The 23,148-nt window shown below is 35.7% G+C and overlaps 1 protein-coding gene across 1 annotated transcript in view; it reads left to right on the forward strand.

The window, feature by feature from the left end:
• Nucleotides 1–15,247: 15,247 nt before the first annotated feature.
• Nucleotides 15,248–23,148, forward strand: part of NME8 (NME/NM23 family member 8) — a 48,447-nt gene continuing 40,546 nt past the window's right edge. The window contains exons 1-4 of the mRNA XM_010381718.2: nt 15,248–15,451; nt 17,159–17,195; nt 17,274–17,331; nt 17,531–17,637. Of these exons, the coding sequence (XP_010380020.1) occupies nt 17,163–17,195; nt 17,274–17,331; nt 17,531–17,637 (198 nt within the window). The 5' untranslated portion in view covers nt 15,248–15,451; nt 17,159–17,162. The remainder of the gene's footprint in view (nt 15,452–17,158; nt 17,196–17,273; nt 17,332–17,530; nt 17,638–23,148) is intronic.

The raw sequence follows: 23,148 nt of genomic DNA on the forward strand, positions 1-23,148 counted from the left end.
CCTCTAAGTGTTGTTCAGTAGGGGTAACTTTGGCTATTTCAATGAAATGTGAATTTTTAGAAATTAGGAACAACAAAACAAATGTGTGTTCAGAATTCCTGCCTATAGGAGTTCACACTCACTTAGGGAAGGCAAGGCCTGTGCAGTTGAATCAACTAGAGAACAAACAATTCTAAATAAACTAGTGTTGTATACAAACACGATTAAGTGCTAAAGTGTGCAGTTCAATTAGATAACATAAAAATTAGAAAAGAAAGGTGATAAGTCTGCCCCCAGACAAAATGGACTCCTTGTGGCTAACTGAGGAGCTCAAAGTTAAAACAGGACTAGGTGTCCATAGCTGGGTGACAGAATGGTCACAAGTTCTGTGCTCTCGGAAAGATGCTGTAAACATATCAAAGGACCTCCCTTTCTACAATCAAGTTCAACCAGCTCCTGTTCTGTTGTTGGACTACAAGATAAACTGCTGGAAAAAGCACAGCACCTCCCCGCACCTCCCAATGCCACAAGCCCCAGGCCCCATTAGCCATTTGAAAGAAACATCTAACATGGACTTCTGGTCTGGGGCTTGGAAAGCAACCAGAGATCACCTGCCCTAGCCAACTAAGGCCCAGCTGTATAGGCCAATCAGAATTCAGCTCTGTCAGCCAGTCAAAACCAAACAAGACTCAATCTTTTGTTTGCATAAATGGACCTGATTGGGTACCTGGATGGGGACTTCTCCTATAAAACCCCAGGCATGCCATCCCTTCATTCTCTGGAATGGACCTTCATTTTACACAGCAGCCTGCATATCTGCCTGATTTGCAAACAGTTTACTGGAATAAAGTCTCTTTCCTCCGGGTTCTTTTTTCAGAGAACTTTTGTTCACAAAGGGGACGAAAAGATTAAGATGAAAATCAGAAAAAAAAAATAGAATCACTGTAATAATAAGGCTATTTCCAAGATTTTTATCCATGCTGGTCTAAGTATGTCTGTTCTTAAAGCACACGAACTGAAAATAATAGAAGCTGGGTTTTGATCCATATATGGGTTTTGATCCATTTAAAATACCAGTATTTCCAAGTTTTCTAGTGAAGTTAAGCGAATGTCTGCATGTAATTTTTTACAGAACCCCAGTTAAGAATGGCTGCAAGAATTAAGAGTATTTTGAAAATATATCAGAGTAAGCAAAAATTGCAACATATGATGGTTAAAAAAAAAAGCTCAGTAGTATATCATATTAAAGATTACAGAATTTAGAAAGTATTTATGTGTATGGGACATTGCCTACCGCTTTTTATCATTTTTCCACTGTAGAGTGGAAAATTATTCATTGTCACCATTATTCATTGTCACCATTATTCATTGTGAAGAACAGTATATTTAATATTCATAGGAACATAGTGTAAACATTCTTCTATGTAATATTAAATTCACAACAAATGGAGTATTTCCTAGGTCACATGGGAAAAAAATAGTAGGATCTTGCTGAGCCTCCCCAGACAGATTCTATAACAGGCCAGCTCTTTAAGTTCCCAGATGCGGGTGCCTCCCTTCCTTGGCAGAACGCCTGGTGGACTCAGCAGCTGCCTTCTCAGCCCTTATCACAGCTGAGGCTCCCTGGGGAGTCAAGCGCCTCCTCTTCCACCCACTGTGGGTGTGGGGTGCCACCCCGTGGCTTCTCCTGGTAGCTGTGATACTGCCACTGCAGTGACCCTGGCACCATCTGGTCCCTGGATGTACTTGCTGACACTGCCATCATCATCACCTGTACCTCTGCCTCAAGACAAGGTTGAGGATATTTTTCCCAGACCAGTTTCCTTGGTTGGGGACGTTTATCCTAGGCCTAGGTGCCATTCTAGAATCAGGAACATAATCAAATCAAAGATCTTCACTTGAAGAAATCATAATGTCGATGGCCATGAACTGGCAATTTTTCTTCCTTTCTCTCATCTCCCTACTCCTTTTTAGGGCTGTTCTGCCCAGCCTCATTTCCCCATTCTGGATGGCAGATCCATCTCCTAGAAATAACTTTCAAGATGGAACTGTAATCCAGGTCTTTGGTTGTAATCCAGGTCTTCTGGGAGTTCCATTTTGGGATCCAGACTTATATCAAATCCTACATTTGCTTCTGAGGAAAGTTAAAATTTTGATATACAAGATAATTAAAAAAAATACTATGCCATCAGAGATTAAAATGCTTATGGAAAGTAATTCAGGAGAGAAGAAAAATTGATTATGCTAATAAAAATAATACCAAATTTGGCTGAAAATGCAAAATACAATTTAGATCCTCAGGGGCCGTGGAAGAGAGTGGTAGGATTAATGAGAGAAGGAGTGGGGAGTCCCTGGTTTGTGCGGGGTCTGGTCTTGAGGCGTTATTCTTGCTGTTCATGGTTGATGTGTGACAACACCTCCACACTCGTGTTGGAATCCTAGGAGTTTCTGGGAATCGGCCCCCACCTCTAAAGACAGGAACTCTCCTATGTTGGAGCTTCTGGGGTTCTGCTGAGAAAGGGGGCGGCTGAGTAGCAAGAACTATTATGATTGATTAGTAACTTCTGCTACAAAAGTGGGAGGGTCGGGGACGGCTCTTATGGCACATATTTATCACCTTGCCCCATAATATGCTTTCTGGCTGTATTGTCAGACTGTTGGGAAATCCTTTCCACTCGGAACTGAGACCGAAAACTGGAAACTAGGCTGCAGGACCACCTGGGTATGTGTGAATTCCAGAGGTTCATGCATTTCCAAACAGGGGTGCCATTTTAGAACTGGGGGGTAAGATGATGAGCCACAGAAAAGTAAACGCCGAGCCCCGGGATAGGAGCTCAGAACTCTTTGTATGTTTAGTGCTCCAGATGGTCTAGGGCAGGGGGTCTTCAGAGCCTTGGCAGAGAAACGTGGTCGCGCAGACTTTTATCTGATTTTCTGGTGCGCTGCTGCTCAACCGCCACCACAGAAGTGCACACTGCCACCTTATGGACGTCTTGAGAAGTTACACTTAAACGTTATTTATTATATTAAATAAAATTCAAATGTAATAGACAAATAATGTCATGAGTAGTTTTAATAAATATTTGCAATGAAAATTCATATGAGGACTTCAGACAGAATATATTAAAATGAAGAGTTGATTTTGATTTCACTGAAGAAATTAAATAACAGAATCAAGATAAAATTCTCAGCTATTTTAGCATTTTAGGGTTTTTCAGCTACTGAGTTGTAGGAGTTCCTTATATGTTTTGGCTTATCATAAATACAGCTGATAAATACTTTATCTGATTTTATAAGTTTTTTCACCCTGTTGATCATTTCCTTGGTTGTACAGAAACTTTAATTTTATGTAGTCCCACTTGTCTATTTTTACTTTTGTTGCCTGTGCTTTTGGTGTTGTATTCAAGAAATCACTGCCAAGCTCATTACCATGAAGCTTTCTCCCTATGATTTCTTCTAGAAGTTTTATAGTTGGGGTATTACATTTATTTATTTATTTAAAGGCAAGGTATTGTTCTGTCACTCAGCTGTAGTGCAGTGGCACAATCAAAGCTCACTGCAGCCCCAACCTCCTGGGCTCAAGTGATCTTCCCATCTCAGCCTCCCAAGTAACTGCAGGTAGCTACAAGTGTGCACCACACCAGGCTATTTTTTGTGGAGACAGGGTTTCTCTATATTTCCCGGGCTGATCTTGAACTCTTGAACTCAAGTGATCTTTCCACCTCGCCCTCCTAAAGAGCTGGGATTACAGGTGTGAGCCACCAAGCCTGGCCAGGTCTTACATTTAAGTCATTAATCTATTTTGAGTTGATTGTTAACTGTGGTATAATATACACATGTGAATATCCAGTTTTCCTAACATTTGTTGAAGAAACTACTGTGTATTAGCATCTTTGTCAAAGATCAATTAATCATATGTGTGTGTGTTTATTTCTACACTCTCTATTCCATTGATTTATATGTTTGCCTTTAAGCCAATACAATACAGTTTTAATTGCAGTAGCTTCATAATATATTTTGAAATTAGGAACTATGATGCCTCCAGCTTTCTTTTTTTTCCTAGAGATTGTTTTGGTTCTTCTGGATCTTTTATAGTTTAATATGAATCTTAGGACTGTTTTTATTATGTCTGTAAAAAATGCCATTGGGATTTTGATAGAAATTGTATTTAAACTGTAGATCACTTTGAATAGTATGATTATTTCAACAATATTAAGTCTTCTGATCCATGAACATGGGATTTTGTGAATATTCTTGCATGGTTTTAGCTTAATTAGAAAGTTTGTAATGTTTTGATTTTACATACGATGTTAGCTCTAAGTTTCAGACAGAATTATTTCTCAACTCAGTTTGTTCAGAGCTTTCTAAAATTATTATTAATGAAAGTTAATCATTTTTGGCATAGACTTGATTTTTAACTTTAAGTACAATTATTACTTTTAAAATTTTATGATGACTCTTTGTGTTCTAAGAAATATTTGATTACCATTCCAAGATTGTAAAAATATTATTCTATACTTTTGGAAAACCTTTATAGTTGTAAACTTTTATGTATAAGTCTGCAATCCATCTTGAACTGCACTGCATATTTTATGAAGAGAAGGTGAAGGTTCATTATTTTCCATATGGAGTTTAAATTTTCCAGCATCATTTATTTGAAAGATTTTCCTTTCCCTGTTGAACTATCTTGATGTCTTTGGAAAAAAAATAAATTGACGGTATGTATGGGACTCTTTCTGAACTTTGTATTTTTTTTCATTGATCTATACATGGCATTACCACACCATTTTAATTGCTGTAGTTTAATAGTAAAGTGCATGTTTTCTACCTTTTTTCTTTCTGACTATTCTGGGTACTTGACATTTCCAAATCAATTTTAGAATCAGATTGTCAAGTGCAACAAAAAATGGTTGGTATTTTTATTATGATTGCATTGAATCTATAGAATAATTTTGGTTAAAAGTGACATCTTGGGCCGTGTGCGGTGGCTCACACCTGTAATCCCAGAACTTTGGGAGGCCAAGGTGGGCAGATCATGAGGTCAGGAGTTCAAGACCAGCCTGGCCAACATAGTGAAACCCTGTCTCTGCTAAAAATACAAAAAAAAAAAAAAAAAAAAAAAAATTAGCTGGGCATGGTGGCAGGTACCTGTAGTCCCAGCTACACGGAAGGCTGAGGCAGGAGAATCATTTGAACCTGGGAGGTGGAGGTTGCAGTGAGCCGAGATCGCATCGCACCACTGCATTCTAGCCTGGGCAACACAGAGAGACTCTGCCTCAAAAAGAAAAAAGTGACATCTTAGCAATTAGTCTTCTAATTAATGAATATGATACACTTTTTTATTTATTTGTTTCTTTATTTTTTTCAGCAATACTTTGTTGTTTTCAGCAATAAGATAGATTTTTCTTTTTAAATTTATGAAATATTTTATCTTCTTTGATGGTATTGCAAATTTTAAAGTTAATTTTATTTTCCAAACCTTCGATGCTAGTTTATGGTATACAATTAATTTTATATATCCACCTTTTATTGTGCAACTTTGATTAATCATCTATTAGTTCTAGTAGGTTGATTTTTTCCTCAAGATTCCTTAGGATACAAAATCATGCCTTTGCCTATATATACATACGTTTTTCAATCTTTACACCTATTATTTATATTCCTCTTGTATTGCACTAGCTAGCACTTCAATATAACATTTAACAGAAGTGTGGAAAGTAGACATTCTTGACTTGTTCATGGTCTTACGAGAAAGTGTTTAATAATTGACCATTACATATAATGTTAGCTGAAGGTGTTTTATAGATACCCTATATCAGATTGGAGAAGTCTGCTAAGGGATTGTGTGCGTGCTTATCAAGAATGAATATAACGCTTATCATATTATTTTCTTCGTTTATTTAGATGATGATATAGTTTTTCTCCTGTTTTATGCTAATATGGTGAATAACTGCTCAATTTTCAAGCTTGCATTGATAGATAAACCTCATTTCGTCATGATAGATGATCTTTTTCATGTATTATTAGAATTGATCTGTAAATATGTTACATATACTTACATCTATGTTCATGAGGTATATTGGTCGATAAGGGTTATGCTGGTCTGGAAGTGGACACATGTCAGGGTATATTCCTCTTTCTCTATTTTATAAAATAGTTTATATAGTTTTACATTTTTTTTCTTATTTGGGCATAAAATTTCCTTTATAAAAATATTTTAATTATAAACTCAATGTAAGTAACAGATACATGGTAATTCAGTTCCTTGTGACCCTTTGCTAAATTGTATTTTTCAAGTAATTTTTATTTCATTTACATTTTAAAATCTTATGGCATAAAGTTGTTATAATATTCTATCCTTGTAACTTCATTGCTATGAGGTCTTTAGTGATATGTCCTCTTTCATTTACAATACTGAAAATTTGTATATAGCCTATTTTTCTTATGTAGTCTAGCTTTGGATTTGTCTTTTTTTTTTATCTTTACAAAAAACCTTGTATTTTTGTCAACTTCCATTTTTTTATTTTCTATTTAATTAATTTTCTAACTTTTGTTAGTTTCTTCTCTCAATTCACTTTGAAAAATAAGTCATTTATTTCAGCTTATCAGTTGTAACTTACATCCTTATTTTAAACATGTTGTATTCTCTAATATAAGCATTTATAGTTTCCCACTAAGAACTGCATTAGCAACATGCAACAAACTTTGATATGGTATGTTTTAATTATCATTCAATTTAAAATATTTTCTAGGCCGGGCTTGGTGGCCCATCCCTGTAATTCCAGCACTTTGGGAGACTGAGGGGGTGGATCGCTTTGAGCTCAGGAGTTTGAGACCAGCCTGGGCACCATGGCAAAATCCTGTCTCTACAAAAAAAAATACAAAATTAGATGGGTGTTAGTGACTCATGCCTGTAATTTCAGCTACATGGGAAGCTGAGGCACAAGAATCGCTTGAACCTGGGAGACAGGTCGCAGTGAGCAAATATAACACTGCACTCCAGCCTAGGCAACAGAATGGGACCCTGTCTCAAAAATAAATAAATAAATAAATAAATAAATAAATAAATAAATAAATAAAATATGTTCTAATTTCCCTTTTGATTTCTTGTTTAACTCATGGATTATTTGGTAGTATATTGTCAACTTTCAGGTATTTCAGACTTTACCATTATTGAATTGTTCTTAATTTGTAACTTATTTCTATTGTGACCAGAGGCAATATAGTGAAAGATGTAGATATTTGAAGTTTATTGTGATTTTATTGTCTGGCTTGTGATTCATTAAAGTAAATATTCAATGTGCATTTGAAAAGAAAGTATATTCTGCAGTTATTCAGTAAGTGTCAATTAGGTCCAGATGGTTGACAGGGTTGTTCAGATCTTCAATAATCTTACTGATTTTATATATTTATATCAATTATTGAGATGTAATGAGTTATCTATTTTTCATTCAGGAAATTCTTGTTTCATATATTTTTGAATTTCTGTTCTTAAATATATATACATTTAAAATACTTACGTCTCCCTAATGAACCTTTTCATCATTAGGAAATATTTATTATCTGTGAAAATATTCCTTATACTGAAATCTACTTTGTCTGATATTAACATGGTCATGTCAGCATTCTTACTTTTTACATTATATTTTTTCCATTTTTGACTTTCAACTCATATATATCTTTAGTTGAAAAAGCATGTCCTTTTACCAGATGCTATATATCATGGGTATTCTAATTTTGCATTTTGAGTATAGAAATGTATGTCAATTGCCTACTAGAATAATAAAATAGAAATGTTTAAAACAACACAACAGAACTCACAATTGTTACAAAGCTGACTTCATTATCTACAATGTCCAGTTTTATTACTAAAATTTACTAGATATATAAAGAGATGGAAAAGTATGACCTATGCTCAAAAAAGAGCAGTCATTAGAAATTGACTGAATGGGCCCAAATGTTGTAATTACTAGACACAGACTTCAAAGCAGTTGTTGAAAATATGCTGAATAAATTCCAAAAAATTCAAGAATTAAATAAAATATAATGTTAATTAATAGACTAGACAGAAAATCTCAATAGAGAAATGCAAACTATGAGAAATATAAATTCTAAAGGTGGAAAGTACAATAACTGAAATAAAAAAGATTCACTAGATGAGCTCAACAAATAATAAATGACAAAAAATATATAAATTTGAAAATAAATCAAAATATGTTATCTGCACCCAAAGAATGAATTAAGAGAATAAAACTAAGCAGAGTTACAGAGAGCTGTGGGGCGACATCACACGCTCACATACATGTAATTGGAATACGAGATTGAGAATAGAGAAAGAAGGCAAGAAAATATCAGAAGGAATATGATCTAAAACTTTTGAAGTGCGATGGAAAATATTAACATAGGAGTCTGAGAAACTCACAAAACACATGCAGAATAAATGCAAAGAAAACCACCACTAGGCATATCATAGTCATTTTGTTGAAAGCCAAATTAAGGAGAAAATCTTGATAGGCAGAGAATAATGACATATTGCACACAGGAGAACAATGATAATGGTAAAGACTGATGTCTCATCAGAAACCACGGAAGCCATCATGCTTCAGAAAGATATATTCAAAGTGCTGAAGAGAGGGAATAAAAAACATGTCAAGCAAGAATTCTGTATCCATAAAACTTTTTTTAAAATGAAGGAAAAATTAATACATTTTCAGATAAACAGAACTGAGAGCATTTGTCACTAGAAGACTTGCATTACAAGTAATCCTATAGTGTTCTCCAGGCTGAAGAGAGATGAAACCAGGTGGCAATTCTGATACATAGAAGAAATGAAGAGAACCAAAAATGATGGTAAGTATGTGAGTTAGTAAGTTAACAGAACTCCTCTCTCTCTCTCTCCATCTCTCTCTCTCTCTCTCTGTCTCTTTCTCCTCACCACATATGTGTGTATCTGTTATTTTCAAAAAATCACGACATTTTAAAACAAAAATTATAGCACTTTCTTGATGAGTTTATGAGATATATAAATATAATGCCTAAGATGATAATAACATTAAGGATGGGGGAGAGATGACTAGAAATATACTGTTGCGAGTATTCTATATTTTACCTAAAAAAAAATACTAATTCCAAGTAGGTACGGATAAGTTATAGGTGTACATTTTACATTCAAAAGCAATGAGTTAAAAATAATTTCAAAACATGTAGTTAGAAAACTAAACAAGGCATTAAAGTGGAATGCTTAAAAATATTCAGTTAAAATAAGGCATCTAAGGAACAAAAGACAACAACAGATAAGACAAATAGAAAAATGGGAGACCTCAATACAACCATATCAGTCATTACATTAAATGTATATGGACTAGATACTCCAATAAAAAGGCAACAATCAAGATTTTTCAAACTGTGTAAAAAAGTAAGAATCATCAGTATGCCATCCACAAAATAATGCACTTTAAATATAAAAACACAAATAAATTGAAAGTAAAAGGATGGAAAATGGTAAACATAATAAAGCGGAGTAGCTATACTAATATTAGCCAACATGAAATTTAATACAAAGATACTAACTAGAGACAGAGGGACATTTTGTAATGATAAAGAGACAGTTCAAAAGAAAACAACTGCAAGCATATGAGCCTAATAAATGAACTTCAAAATATATACAGGAAACTGCCAGAACTAAAAGAAGTCATGCACAATTCCCACAGTCATAGTTGGAGACTCTATGAGACTGTTTTTTGCCATTTAGATTTTCCAAATGTTAATATTCTTATTGTTAGGTTTTATAAAGCTGTATTTGTAATGTTTTATTAGAGACAGGGTTTCACCATGTTGGCCAGGATGGTCTGTATCTCTTGACCTCATGATCTGCCCGCCTTGGCCTCCCAAAGTGCTGGGATTACAGGCGTGCACCACAGCACCCAGCCTATTTTCAAGTGCATATATAAGGCTTAACAGGGTAGACTATAAACTGGGCCATTAAACAAATCGTAGTAGATGTCGAAAGACTGAAATCTTACAGAATATGTTCTCTGACCACAACAGAATTAAATTGGAAATCAGCAATGATAAAACACCTAGAAAAGTCCTATCTGGAAATCAGCCAACTCATATGTAAATAACCAACCCACAGGTAAAAGAAAAAAGAAACACACACACAGTAAATTAGAAAATATTTATAAATGAATGGTGATTTTAAAAACACAATGTGTCGAAATATATAGGATGCAATTAATAAGACAGTTCTTCAAACTTTATACCTTAAACATTTTATATAGGTAAAGAACTCTTTAATTTGGAAAATTATGTTAACTAATTTTTATTACTTTGTTCATAAGCCTCATGTTGTTTTTGTTTTTGTTGCTGTTATTAACTATTTCATTGAAATATATATCTTCACTCATATAAATATCTGTCATATGCCTAATAACAAGGTGCCAGGTTTTCTGACATCTACACTTTCTTCACCTACACATAGTTGTTGATTGAATGCACTTTGAAAACTAGGTCTAATGAAATGGCAGACATCTGGTGCTGCTCTTCTTGTCAGAAGTCAGATAGTCTCCTCTTCCCATTGTTTGCTTCTCTAATATTCTGAATGCATATACTGTACTCATCCTACATTTCCACTCCTTCTTTTCCTATCTCTGTCCCAATGTAAGACGATTTAAAATTATTATCCAGCAGAGTCTTGGAACCACCTTATACTAGTTAATGAGAACAAATTGTTAGGTTCCAGGACTTGTGTGAGATGATCATTAATCACAGCCATTACAAAAAATATATGAAGTAACAAATTATTTATATTTAAAACATAAGTAATAAATTTCTCAAATTTCTCATCACTTCCTTATCACTTTGTCACATTTTACTATTTTCTGTGCTCTTAAAATTACTTGTATATATTGTATCTTTAGGTAAAAACACCAACCATGTAATGGTTAGTGCATATCTTTTGTGTCCCGTGGCATCATGCTGGTAACTTGAAACTGAACATGGTGGGAATATTTACACCATGGAAATCTGCAAATGCCACAAATCAGCACTTTATTGATTTGTTGATTGTTAATGCAGATTAAATGTTAAAGTATGTTGCATCTGTAGTTGTTATATTCTAAAAAGCACCCAATATTTGAGAAATAATCTTCCAGTATTTGCAAACTATTACCATACTCAGCAAGAAGTCATTTATGTCATTGATGAATGGGTGAAATTCTAACATATCTTCATTGTTTCACTTCGTCGAACTCATTAATGTATGTTGAAATGTTGATCAACATTCTTACTGGAACTACACACATTCACTGATGACATGAATAATTTCTTTGCTGAATCATATAGTAAACAAGCATTTATTCAGCTTCTGAACAAATTGCAACCATGAATTGGCTATGGAAACACAAGTTTGGCAAAAATTAAAGAAAAACACTTTTGTAAAAATCAATTGACTATATGGGATTTGCAATAAAGAGTACTGTATATTTTATAATATATATTAAAAATGTGAAACATCATTTTAACAATTAAATTTGTAATACTTCGTTGTATCCATTTTTTTCCAAGAGAACTGTTATCAACATTTACCAGCATATTACGGATTATGACTCTCAGGATATCACAAGTTAATTCTTCCATTTTCTCACTCTTGCTTTTCTTATTTAGAAAGAATTGTGATCTTCCATAAATACAGCAAATAAGGGAGTAAAAGGTAGAAAATAGTACATAAATTGCATTACGAATCAGTGCCTGGACTGCAGAGGGATGGCTACTGTTTTGGTTTATTGCAACTCTCTGAGTCTCTGGGACAGAAAGCAGACAGGGAAGTCCAAAACCTCTTTCTGATTAGTTTCAGGCTGGCAGATTTGCTCGGATATAGAAACTGCACAAAATTTTTATCTCATCCCAAACCCATCAATCTTGCAATTCCCGATAGGTTGCAGTTGTAATAGGTTCACTCATTCTGTTTTATTATTATGAGTTTTATTATTCTCAGTGTCTTAATTTCATATACAATGGGAAAAGAGAATATCTAATTTAGTATTATTTTGCAGGTGACTTTTAAAATTGTAATTCAGAATCTGCCATTTTGATCTAGTGGAGATAGGAGACATTTTTTTAAAGTTATATAAAGTTCTCCTGGATAGATGACTAGCTTACTTCTATCTCTAGCTGAAGTGATAAAATTAAAGGAAGTCCCTATACCATTTATTTTCTTTGTGGTCTACTTAATTACCTGGATCAGATTTCTTTTTTTAAGCATTGTGTCTTTATTTTATTAAACTTAAAAAAAATTTCAGCCTTTATTTTAGAAATGAGGGGTACATGTGCAGATTTATTGCATGGGAATATTGCATGATGCCGAGGTTTGGGGTACAAATCCCATCACTCAGGTAATGAGCATAGTACCTGATAAGTAGTTTTTCAACCCACATCTCCCTCCTTGTCTCCCTTTTATAGTAATCTTCAGTACTATTGTTCCAATATTTATGTCCATGTGTGCTCAGTGTTTAGCTTCCACTTGCAAGTGACAACATGCAGTATTTGGTTTTCTGTTCCCACATTAATTCATTTAGGATTATAACCTCCAATTGCATCCATGTTGCTACAAAGGACATGATTTCATTCTTTTTAATGGTTGTGTCGTATTCCATGGTGTATATGTTTACATACACATTTTCTTTCTCCAGTGTACCATTGATGAGCACCTGGATTAATTCCATGTCTTTATATTGTGAATAGCTCCATGATGAACATATGAATGCATTGTCTTTTTGGTAGAATAATTTATTTTCCTTTGGGTATATATCCAATAAGATTGCTGGGTCAAATTGTAGCTCTCTCTGTTTTAAGTTCTCTGAGAAATCACCAGGCAGATTTCTTGAATTCAAAAATTAAGAATTTTATTTATCCTCATTGAAGAGTACATAAATGTGTCAAGAATATCTGCTACTTCCAAATGTACTAGCTTGCTACCTAATCTTAAAGTATTTATGTACAAATGGTGATGCTAGGTGCCAGAGAGGATTTCGAGAGGAAGAGAGCAAAGTGAAAACAATTCTACAATCCAGTTCTTCTTTTCTGGGTCTTCCTATATATTTAGAAGTCGTGAGAACGCACAAATGAAATAATTAGGCACTAATAAACTTGTGTCCCAAGGAAGCAAATTAAGCATTATACATAGTGGTGTGTGAGAGTAAGAAAAGGCAGGTCAATGTAGGAGAGTACCTTTAATGAATATTGAAAGATAAAGTCAAATATATGCAAGGAGCAAAACAAACTATTAGATCCCTTCAGAAGTAACATCTCCCATAGGCTTTTTGGCATTTATAGCTTACACTCTCCTATAATAAAATATACATTGTCTTGTAACCAACATTTTCAGAGAATTTGTCCTTAAAGTCAATTCTGGGCAGACCCAAGTCAAAAGCTCTTCAGATTTATGTTTTAAAGCTTCAACATTCAAATTTTTTGCAATTAGTAGTAATGATGTAGAAAAAAAAAACCTAATTACATCTTCCTTCCATGTATTGGCCACTGGTAAATGTTTGTTCTAATTTGAGAATACATTGAAACTTCTTCTTGCATCAAAGGGTTATATGAAGAACTTGCCTGAAATATTTGCATAACATTTCTCCATGTGAACTATTATGTTGAATCGAAGAAGAATCAAAAGTCAATTTGCTAACAGTCTGACTCTGGTGAAATAGCAATTATAGGAAATACATAAAACTGCTTTGAAAATAGCAGACGATTTTAGATCTTGAGGAATCACCACACTGTCTTCCACAATGGTTGAAATAATTACACTCCCATCAACAGTGTAAAAGCGTTCCTATTTCTCCATATCCTCTCCAGCATCTGTTGTTTCCTGACTTTTTAATGATTGCCATTCTAACTGGTGTGAGATGGTATCTCATTGTGGTTTTGATTTGCATTTCTCTAATGACCAGTGATGAAAAGCTTTTGTTTATATGTTTGTTGGCCTCACAAATGTCTTCTTTTGAGAAGTGTCTGCTCATATCCTTTGCCCACTTTTTGATGGGGTTATTTGCTTTTTTCTTGTAAATTTATTTAAGTTCCTTGTAGATTCTGGATATTAGCCCTTTGTGAGATAGATAGATTGCAAAATTTTCCCCCCATTCTGTAGGTTGCCTGTTCACTCTGATGGTAATTTATTTTGCTGTGCAGAGGCTCTTTAGTTTAATTAGATCCCATTTGTCAATTTTGGCATTTGTTACCATTTGATCCAGCAATCCCAGTACTGGGTATATACCCAAAGGATTATAAATCATACTATTATAAAGACACATGCACATGTATGTTTATTGCATCACTATTCACAATAGCGAAGACTTGGAACCAACTCAAATGCCCATCAATGATAGACTGGATGAAGAAAACGTGGCACATATACACCAAGGAATACTATGCAGCCATAAAAAATGAACTCATGTCCTTTGCAGGGACATGGATGAAGCTGGAAACCATCATTCTCAGCAAACTAACACAAGAACAGAAAACCAAACACCGAATGTTCTCACTCATAAGTGGGAGTTGAACAATGAGAACACATGGACCAGGGAGGGAAATGTCACACACTGGGGCCTGTCAGGGGGTGGGGTGCTAGGGGAGGGATAGCATTAGGGGAAATACCTAATGTAGATGACAGGTTGATGGCTGCAGCAAGCCACCATGGCATATGTATACCTATGTAACAAACCTGCACTTTCTGCACGTGTATCACAGAACTTAAAGCATAATAAAAAAAAAAAAAAAAAGAAAGAAAATTGCAGATGGTGAAGTGAAGGAGTACTACATGTCCTGTCTTGATAGGATATGATCCTGGTCAAAAATCCTTCTATAGGTAGCCCTCTCATCTATTTTTGTAGATCCACTCCAGGGATGAGGATCCCTACAAAGGTTCATTGTGTCCCTCTACTCTACGGTTGCTTTCTGTATCTCAGCCTGCGGATTAATCAGAAACTGTTGTTAAAAATTATTTCCAGATGCTGCACGTGGGAAGGAGGAAGGAAAGTGAAGAGAAAAAAAAGAGACGAAGAAAGAAAGAGAAAGAAAGAAAAAAGAAGGAAGAGAGAGAGAGAGAAAGAAAGAAAAAAAAGAAAGGAAAAAAGAAAGAACGAAAGAAAAAGAAAGAAAGAAAGAAAGAGAAAGAAAGAAAGAAAGAAAGAAAGAAAGAAAGAAAGAAAGAAAGAAAGAAAGAAAGAAAGAAAGAAAGAAAGAAAGAAAGAAAGAAAGAAAGAAAAGGAAAGAAAGAGGTAACGAAGCAGGTTAGATGAAGACAAAGTTAAAAAGAAAAAAATGCTGTTGCTGGCAGAGAGCCTTCTGCTCCAATTTGAGGAGTATGCATTTTATGCTGTAAAGTGTGGCCAGTCACGGGAGGATTCAAAGCCAAGGAGAGATATGATCAAATCTACACTTGGGAAAGCACACCTTGGTGCACGTCTAGGGGGTAGGAGAATGGGGGGATGGGAGGATGGGGGATGCAAGTTTGGGGATGAGGCAGCTGAAGAACAGAAAGAGTCTTGTGATGGTGGAACCAGGACTTCGTTGTTCCTTCATTGTGTGGGCAGAAGAGGTGGAGGATTTTAGGCACCACCTGGTCTTGTCCCTGCTGCCCAAGTATAGCTGCTGGCTGGAGCAGGGGCCTCGAGACGCCGCTCAAGTCTCATGGGCAGATGGGTTGGACAAAACGTTGTCCCCCTTCTTCTTCTCAGACAGGCAGGGAATTCCTCTTCTTCCTTTTGGTGAATCAGCTGGAGAAGAAAGCCCAGCAAGAGGTCGGCCAGCCTCAGCCCCGGGCCCTAGCAGGGCCCGAGGTACTGGAATGGAACTTCACCGACCTCACCGCTCAAACGGCCACAACGAGCCAGCTGATTTAGATCCTCTGGGCCTGTTCCTTCCTTTTCTTTAAACGTCCCAGCCTAGCTTAGAGGAGGACCTGTTTTGTGTAAGGCTTGCCGGAGGAACCAGAACCTTTCCTGGGATACGGGCTTGCTTGTGGCCTTTCCTTTCTTGTATGCTAGTGTCCACTATCGCCCACACGCTGACGGACCCCTGTTCTACACCGCCCCGATACCACTGAATAGGGAGTTTGGGAAGTTGATGTTGTTCCCCAGAAAACACTACTGGCCTTGTTCTCAGGGTTAAATATCCTTAGAGCAGCCAGATCTGAAGAGGGACCCCACCCCAGAAACATCCACGGGCATGTTCACAGACAATATGTTTGCAATGGATAATATAGGAAACACTTTCTAATATTTCAGGAAAACAAAACTTTTTAAAAAACCAGACAACGTGTAACTCCTAACATTCTTACCTTGTTGCTACAGGACTGTTGGGAGGATAAGATAGCGTGGCAGCTATAAGCATTTAGCATAGAGCCTAGCATACAAGAGTCCTTCCATGACATTTGCTTCTCTCTCTCCAGCAAAGATGAGACTGCGCAATTCAATATACGTGGGGAAATTTTTCACTACTATATTAACATGTTATTTGCAGTTAGAAATAATTAATACTGTAATCCCAGCACTCTGGGAGGCCAAGGTGGGAGGATCACAAGGTCAGGAGATTGAGACTCTCCTGGTTAACATGGTGAAACTCTGTCTCTACTAAAAATACAAAAAATTAGCCGGGCCTGATGACCTGTAGTCGCAGGTACTCTGGAGGCTGAGGCAGGAGAATCGCTTGAACCCAGAAGAGGGAGATTGCAGTGAGCCGAGATTGTGCCACTGTACTCCAGTGTGGGCAACAGAGTGAGACTCTGTCTCAAAAAAAAAAAAAAAAAAAAAGAATAAGACCTAGTATTTGCTAGCACAAACAGGTGACTGCAGTCAAAAAAATCTAAATTGTACATTTTAAAATAATTAAGAGTATAATTGGATTGTTTGTAACACAAAGGATAAATGCTTGAGGAGATGGTTATCCCATTTACCCTGATGTGATTATTATGCATTGCATACTTGTAACAAAATATTTCAGATTTAAATAAACAAATATTTAAGTACATAAATACAGAGATACATAAATATATACACTTACTATGTACCCACAAAAATTAAAAATAAAAATTGTTTTAAAAGATGTTGTTTGCATGCATTAAGAAGATATTATTTAAATTTCTGACTTAAAAATTTTTCTTTCTTTTTCATCATGGTAGATAAATGGCAAGCAAAAAACGAGAAGTCCAGTTACAGGTGGGTCTGACATATCAACAGTTCTTTATCTGGTGCACTGGTGCTTGAATACCCTTTACAGTGCCTTCCTCTTTGCAGACAGTCATCAATAATCAAAGCCTGTGGGATGAAATGTTGCAGAACAAAGGCTTAACAGGTATAAGGGCTCCCCGGTTGTCTGGCCACCTGGGGTTTGACCTAGGGCACCTCCTGGCACCCTGTCCCTCTAGAGTGCCACTCCCCACTTTGATCAAGAAATCCTCAAGTGCCTTTGCCCTGGCCGTGGCTCCAAATTGGGATAACTGCTATCCTAGATTGGTAGACTTAGTTATTTCATAAATATCATCATCTTCTAGTGATTGATGTTTACCAAGCCTGGTGTGGACCTTGCAAAGCCATGCAACCTTTATTCAGAAAATTGAAAAATGAACTGAACGAAGATGAAATTCTGCATTTTGCTGTCGTAAGAATTTTGTTTTCATTAAACCACCGTTTTCACGTTATGTTAAATGTTTAAGTATCCTCTAATACTTTAAGTATTGTCTTAATTTAAACAACCTGTCATTTCTTCAAAATAGATAGTCTTTACTGGGCAGTTTTACTATATATTTAGTTCTACTAGATCTGAGAATGAACATGATTTTTATCCCATTCTTACAACATTGAGGCTATTTACCATGACCGTGAAAGTTAGAAAAGGGTAATAGTGGATATGTCTATTGTTCTGTTTCCTTTCACCTGACCACATGTTCAGTGTGTGTCCTTTAGAATAAGGGCTGCAAAAGCTGTTTACTGGGTATCATTGAGTAATGCTCTGGCATTAACCCAGTTACCATATTTTCCAGCAGCAATGATATTCTTCCTCATTTATTTGCTACCTACTTGCAATAAGGGATTAAAATATTATAGCCAAACACATTTTACTTAATCGTACCGTTTATTCAATGTATTCACATAAAATGATCAACTAATTAGAATTTTGTTGTCCAACATGGTAGCTACTAGGCATAAGTGACTATGGAGCTCTTGAAATGTAGCTGGTCCAACTGAGGAAATGAATTTTTAATTTTAATGATTTAAATCTGAATTTTAAACCTGACACTCAATTGAGTTATTGTAAAACCTTTAAAATCTGGGATAACTTGAGTATGTGGATCTACTATTTAACTGTAAATTTTATTAAAGCTAATTAAGGATTAATTATTTCTGATTAACATTTAGCATATGAATTAAGGTGTACTCTTAAGTGTAAGAGATTCATTAGATTTTAAAGATTTAATATGGAAATAGAAAGTGAAATATGCCATTAATAATTTTATACATTGATTACATGTTGAAATGATAATATTTTGGACGTATCGGGTTAAGTAAAATTTATTATCACATTATTTTCACCTTTTTTGGTTTTTAAATGTGGCTACTAGAGAATTTATATGTGTGGCTTACATAATATATTTATATTATATAGAAAAGCACCCAAACCAACTAGACTTAAGATATAGGAGCAGGTAACAGATGATAACAGATCTTTACTCCTTATCTCTGAAATACATAGTCCCTAATGCAGACGTGCAACCACAACCCACTCATGTTCTCCCAGTTACAGGTCTTTCATGGCCCCGCTTTCAACTCAAACATTGGAATGGGTTTGCCTACTGACCTTTTATTTCACTATCCATCCCCTTCTTTAAATGCATTTTCCATAGGACTTATTTTCCTTAGTTCAAGATGCTGAATAAGCAGTTTAAAGGCTAGACACTCACCTCTTATTATTTTTCTATTCAAGAAAGTAAGTGGCTGTCCACAGTAGTTAAATCCTGTTGTTCTGGTGAAGGAATTGACTTTTTTTTGGTCTTCTGAAATAAGGACTTTGTAAGGTTTTCATTCCTTTAATTAAAAAAAGAAAAAGTCTTTACATAGTTGTTATTTTTAGAGCAGTTTTAGGCTCACAGCAAAATTTACCAGAAAATAAAGAGTTCTCATATATCCCCTATCCCCACACTCTCATAGCCTTTTCCACCATCAATCCCGTATCAGAGTGGTACATTGTTACAACGGATGAGCCTACACTGGCACATCATTATTTACCAAAATCCATAGTCTACATTAAAGTTCATTCTTGGTGTTGTATAGTTTAGGGACTTTAACAAATGTATAATGACATGTACTTATTATATTATGACATCATATAGCATAGTTTCATTCCCTGCAAAATCCTCTGTAATCTGTTCATCTCTCCCTACCCCATAACCTCTGGCAATCACCAATCTTTTGACTACCTCCATAGTTTTGCCTTTTCCAGAACGTCATATAGTTAGAATCACATAGTGTAGAGCCTTTTCAGATTGGCTTCTTTTACTTAGTGATATGCTCCATGTCTTTTAATGAGTTGACAGCTCATTTCTTTTTAGTGTCAAATAGTACTTCATTATCTGGATGTGCCAGGGTTTACTTCTCCATTCACCTGCTGAAGAACATCTTGGTTGCTTCCAACTTTCAGCAGTTAGGAAAAGGCTGCTATAAACATCCATGCTTAAGTTTTTGCGTGAACATACATTTTCAACTAATTTGGATAAATATCCAGGAGCAAGAGTGCTGGATCATGTGGTAATGATATGTTTTATTTTGTAAGAAACCACCAAATCTTCTTCCTAAGCAGCTGTACCATTTTGCGTTCTTACCAACAATGAATGAGAGTTCCTGTTGCTCCACATCCTCACCAGCAGCCGCTCTCTGGATTTTGGTCATCCTAATAGGTGTGTAGTGGAATCACATTGTAGTTTTAGTTTGCATTTCCCAAGATTATGTGATGTGGAGCGTCTTTATATATACTTATTTGCCATCTGTATGTCTTCTTTGAGGAGGTGTCTGCTAAGGATTTTGGCTTATTTTTTAATTGGGTTGTTTGTTCTCTTATGGTTGAGTTTCAAGCATTCTGTGTATTTTGAATAACAGTTCTTTATCAGGTATTACTTTTGCAAATAGTTTATCCCAGTCTGTGGCTTGTTTTTTCATCCTATTGTCATTGTAGTTTTTTTTAAAGACAAGATTCTATAACAACCTGTTTCATTCTGAAGAATCAGAACCACCAGAAAGCAGCTAGGAAGTTATTCCAGACTTGATTCTTCACAAGGAAGAAAAACCAAGTTAGAAGAGCAGAGAATAGGGCCTAAAGGAGATTGCCACATGCAGTTGGAAAGGGGTTGATAGAAGTTAAAAGGCAGCGTCACAGGTGTCTAACAGCCGACAGATAGATCACAGGAAATTGAGGATCAGGAAATTCTTGTGAATCCTGGTAGTTGGCATTAGGAAACTTTGTTCAAAAGTCATAGGAGTAGACATTCACATAGACTAGGGGTTCTGGATTCTGGTGACCTGCCCATAAAGGTGCAAGAAAATTGTATCTCCAAACCTCCATTGTGAGTAGTAATGGAGGGATGCCCTCTGTTGGACATATTGTTTTCTGCTGTTAATCAAAGAAGAGAGACACTGAACTTGAACATGTAGGTCCAAAATTAAAATGTATGAGGTTGATTACCTATTAAAATTACCCTGAGCTGAATGGTCAGTATACAATTTTTTTCTGCTGTGTGCCTTTTTAAAAGAGGAACATTAAATATTTTGTGTATATATATATATAGGTATATAAAAATTTAGTAAATGGTGTTTATTATAGTTACTATTATATTACTATTAAATTACTTAATCCTTAATAATTTATGTATTATAATATAAACATTGTAATTGTAATACCTGAATTACTTCTAAATACAGTTGACCCTCAGCAATACTGGAGTTAGGTGTTCTAACCCCCCATATGAAGTAAAAAATTCATGTATGACTTTTAACTCCACCAAAACTTAACTACTAATAACCTACTGTTGACTGGAAACCTTATGGGTAACATAAACAGTCGATTAACATATATTCTCTATGTTATGTGTACTATATACTATATTCTTGCAATAAAGTAAGCTAGAGAAAAGAAAATAGTATTAAGAAAATTACAAGGAAAACCAAATATATTTACTATGCCTTAAGTGGAAGTGGATTACCATAAAAGTCTTCATCCTCATCATCTTAACATTGAGTAGGTTGAGGAGGAGAAGAAGGAAGAGGAGTTGGTCTTTAAAAACAGTCTCTCACTGGTACGGTACTTCCTGACACCACGGACAAATCATTGATGGAACCAATCCAGAAAAAAAGATTCTCATTGTCCAGGATTTCTTGTTGTACAACTGAAAGACTGGCAGCTGGTATTATCTTTTCTCTTCAAGGATTGGGGGTTAGCAGTTTTATTGAGAAAGACAGCCCTGATCATAAACCCGACTGCGACTGCATAAAACAGTTGAGTTAGCCTATCTCTTCTTCCTTAAGTCTTGGTGCTCACTTCTCTTCCTTACTAAATAACGACCTTTGTAGCATTCCCCTCACCCCACCAAAACCCAAGTTTAGGGCACTTTCACCTGTATTAAAAACCTGTTCAGGTAGACATCTTTTCCTCTTAATTATTTTCTTAAAGGCATCTGGAAACTTTTCTGCTGTCTCTTGGTCAGCAGCAACTGCTTCTCCTGATATGTTAATAGTTTTTAGCCTTTTCAAAAATTATCAAACCATCCTGTGCAGGCATTAAATTCTCCATCTTTAGGTCCTTCACTTCCTTTTGCTTTAAGTTGCCATATGATGACTTTGCTTTTTTGGAATCGTATTAAGGGTCTATATGCATGCCTTTCTTATAGTAATCCTGCCCCTGCATAAAAGCTGCATTTTCAATGTGAGATAAAAAGATATTTCAAAAAAAAGTGCAAGATTTATATGCCTACTGACATAGCTGCAGCAATGGCTTCATGAACTTCTTTTAAAAGAAAAAAACAATTACTCTTAGACTGGATTCTTTTATCTTGAAATGGTGTGCAACCGCAGCCGCAGACCTCAATCTAGGGTACCTATCACGCAAGTCAGCTCTTTCTTGTAATGTCATGATTTTTCTCAGCTTTCTAGGAGCACTTCCAACATCCCTAGTAGCACTTTGTCTGGATCCCAAGGTGTTAGTCAAGGTTTATGGCATTGCACTAAACACAATGAAAATCCCACTTTGAAAAGCATTGCCTTAGATTACAAAAACCAACTGCTAGAAACTGAATGTTTGCCGTCAAATTTCATATATTAAAATCGTAATCCCAAATGTGATGATATTTGGAGATGGGAACTTTAGAAGGTAATTAGAATAAGGTCAAAGCCTTTATTTAAATAAAGGAAGAGACATGTGATTTCTTCCAGGTGAGGACATTAATGGAGAAGCAGGCCTTCACTTCTGGCACCCAGACTGTGTTGGCACCCTAGTCTGAGACTTCCAGCCTCCAGAACTATGAGAAATAAATGTTTGTTGTTCAGTCACCCAGTCAACAGCAATTTGCTATTGCAGTCCAAACTGACTAAGACACCAACTCTTACAGAAGACCCTACCAAACGATCTCATTCTGGCAGCTGGACCAATGGATACTACGTTAATATGGAAGAAGACACTATTATTGAATGTATAGTTGTTCATAATTAATTTGGAACAACTTGAAATTTACGAGAAAATATTTAGAAGATTACAGACATAAAATTCAAAATCTTTAAAAGTTGACCACTAATTTATTCAAGGAATGTTTAGTAAGCCTCTTTTCATGTATGACCCTATGACTGACAGAGGGAGATGAGATACAAACGTGGATAGGAAACGTACTCTATCTGTGCACACAACTCTCCTTCTAACAGAGAAGGTGCAGCAGGCCCACAGGTGCCTGTAGTAGAATATTAAAAGGGACATAGGTGCCTTGGGAGAGGGGCAGTAACATGTTGTGCAGAACAAGAGATGATTTACAGCAAAAGGATGTGAGACAGAATTAGAGGAAGGGTAGATGAACAGGGACAGTAAAAGAAGGGCAGGACCAGGGAGGAAAAGATGAGTAAATAAGTTTGGCTAAAG

Source organism: Rhinopithecus roxellana, chromosome 6, assembly GCF_007565055.1.
Source record: "Rhinopithecus roxellana isolate Shanxi Qingling chromosome 6, ASM756505v1, whole genome shotgun sequence".
NCBI classification, from domain to species: Eukaryota; Metazoa; Chordata; class Mammalia; order Primates; family Cercopithecidae; genus Rhinopithecus; species Rhinopithecus roxellana.